The 849-nt window shown below is 40.8% G+C and overlaps 1 protein-coding gene across 1 annotated transcript in view; it reads left to right on the top strand.

Moving 5' to 3' along the window:
• LOC102844162 (neugrin-like) overlaps positions 1-582 on the top strand; it is a 2,209-nt gene extending 1,627 nt beyond the window's left edge. Inside the window, exon 2 of the mRNA XM_006883671.1 lies at positions 369-582. Within this exon, the coding sequence (XP_006883733.1) occupies positions 369-582 (214 nt within the window). The remainder of the gene's footprint in view (positions 1-368) is intronic.
• Positions 583-849: the final 267 nt, after the last annotated feature.

The raw sequence follows: 849 nt of genomic DNA on the forward strand, positions 1-849 counted from the left end.
AACTTTGATAAAGGATGATAATTACAGAAAGACTTTTGGTCATAGGGTTGCTATGGGTCATGCTTGACAGCAATCACAACAACAGTGTTCATTAATCAAGGAGGAAATGAAGTCAGAAGGCAACATTTTACTTCCAACCTTACATTGCCAAGTATCACAGAAACTTACAATACCACATGCAACATAGGCTAGATTTGAACATACAGAATCCAGTCAAGAGGGGTGAACAGTGAAGATACCCATGGGTCAGCCCTGAAGCAGTGCTCCAGGAAGCTTGAATCTATTCTGACAAACACACCAGGGAGACAGAAGAGAAGGAATGGCAGGATCCAGAGTCTAAAAGGAGTAAAGGAGAGCTTTGCATCTAGAGATACAGGCCTGGGTCCTCAGAGTGAGCTGCAGAATCACTCCACCAGTGACCATGAGGACACTAGAGGAACTGACAGTAATGAGTTGCCAAGTGATAAGAAGTTGGAGGAATTGAAGGCAGGGGAGCCGAGGGACCAGAACTTTAGCAGCAAAGTAATGCAAAGGGGGCAGGGATTCTTTGACAGCAATGGGAACTTCCTTTATAGAATTTGAGCTAAGGTCTACCTTGTGGAGATGTTATGTGAAACAGCTGAGCAAGTGGATACATCATTTTGAGAAGACTGAAGCTACAAAAATCAGAAACGACAGTGTAAGACCATATCATGGACCTTCTAGAACTGTAAGAGAAGACTATGAGCAATTTATTATATGCCGACAAATTTGATAACAAAGATGAAATGGACAAATTTCTAGAACACACAAACCATTAATAAGAAAAGAAAAACAAGCGGTTGAATCAATAATAATAATTGTTACAAT

This window comes from Elephantulus edwardii, unplaced genomic scaffold (genome assembly GCF_000299155.1).
Source record: "Elephantulus edwardii isolate Elephantulus edwardi_28Jun2011 unplaced genomic scaffold, EleEdw1.0 scaffold00028, whole genome shotgun sequence".
NCBI lineage: Eukaryota > Metazoa > Chordata > Mammalia > Macroscelidea > Macroscelididae > Elephantulus > Elephantulus edwardii.